The 1,547-nt window shown below is 26.8% G+C and overlaps 1 protein-coding gene across 1 annotated transcript; it reads right to left on the bottom strand.

Moving 5' to 3' along the window:
- Positions 1-705: 705 nt before the first annotated feature.
- On the bottom strand, positions 706-1,378 carry PCYB_005970 (CYIR protein; the record flags this gene model as incomplete). Its single annotated transcript, XM_004228018.1, has 2 exons — positions 706-1,209; positions 1,346-1,378. The coding sequence occupies 2 exons, from the start codon at positions 1,376-1,378 to the stop codon at positions 706-708; spliced, it is 537 nt and encodes a 178-aa protein (XP_004228066.1).
- Between the last annotated feature and the right edge of the window lie 169 nt (positions 1,379-1,547).

Below are 1,547 nucleotides of genomic sequence, written 5' to 3'. Positions count from 1 at the left end.
ACACTAAATATATATGTGTCATAATATCAGCTATCTTAACTCATTTCGTGTTCTTAGACATTTTCTAATAATAGAATTTACATAGGTTGGTATGATATATGGTTTGTTTCATTGTCAGAGAATATATCACCTGTTTCTTGCATATAAGATGAAACTCCATCGATGACACTCATGCTATTTGTGCTCTCTCCACGGAGCTTGCGAATCCAGGAACCAAAGGGAGTGTACTAGTATATAAAAAATTAAAGAGATATATGTAATATATTTATTGTCTTTCTATATGTATTGCAATTTATTTACTAGTATATACTATAATTATATATGTTTATTAAATATCAACATACTTTATATAATGCAGTAGCAGTTAGAAAAACTGGGGCTGCACCAAGAACTGCATGAGAAGCTTTTTTTCCAATTCCGGATGTTTCTATTGTTGTCCCTATATCCAAAGTAACAAGTCCAGTTCTTGGTGATCGAAAAGAATCGCCAAGATCTCCTGGTCCTCCTTCGGATCCTAAATTATGATGACTATCATATGTCTTAGTTGCAGCAGCAGCTATTTCTTTTTCCATTTTTATGCGACATGGTAAATTTTCTAGCTTATAATACGGATTTTTGTTAGCGAATTTATAAAAGAACTTTGGACATTCGTATTCAACACTTGAACATTTCCCCTCAAAGTATTTATATACTAAAGACATTTCTTTAATTTTTATAATATTTTTCACAATAGTTATCATATATGATAGCATATTTGAAAAGCGTATCAAAGTCAACATAATATTCGTATAATTGCTTTCTTTTTTCCCAATCAGGTTCCTTAAAAATATTGATGTTAGGCTTAAGTTTTTGATAGTATGGTTTATGTGTTTGATTTTTCTCATTGTAAGCCCATATATACTGGAGAGCACCAAAACCTATTTCAATTTCTATAGTATTTATAGCACCAAATAAATCATTTAATTTATCATATAGCCAATAATTTAAAAGTAAGGAAACATCGTATTCATTTCTTGTAGAACCCCAAAATTCAGATTTATCTAAAAATCTTAGATATTTTTTACAAATTGGTATCATATCTGATTTCTTTTTACTTTCCAATTCACTATTACATATAGGATAATAACTATGAATATTCGAAAAATCACTGTCCAAAGCATCATAAAATTTTTCTGAGTCCAAATCTTTTGAAGACATCAGGTATAATCGCTACATAAAAAATAAATAATGATAATACATAAATAAATGTTTATACAATTTTTTTATTACTCTTTATATAAAACAGTGTATTAAAAGAAATAGTAACATATAATAATTCATATGAGTAAATATAAATGAGAATTACTGAAAAATCCATTGATCCAGATGACAATGACATTATGTTAAATAAATTAAAATATAATATATTTTTATACTATGACTGTTTGTGTATCTACTGTTTTGTCATATGTATTTCAGAGAAATTTTGTTTCCCTAAAAGAACATTTAATATACATTAGAATTTTTTAATAGCGATTTATATATATTATTATAATAAGTATAATAAA

The sequence above is a fragment of the Plasmodium cynomolgi genome, assembly GCF_000321355.1.
Source record: "Plasmodium cynomolgi strain B DNA, scaffold: 0856, whole genome shotgun sequence".
Taxonomy (NCBI): domain Eukaryota; phylum Apicomplexa; class Aconoidasida; order Haemosporida; family Plasmodiidae; genus Plasmodium; species Plasmodium cynomolgi.
The sequence above is the reverse complement of the archived record's forward strand: the minus strand, read 5'-3'. Positions and strand labels throughout refer to the sequence as shown.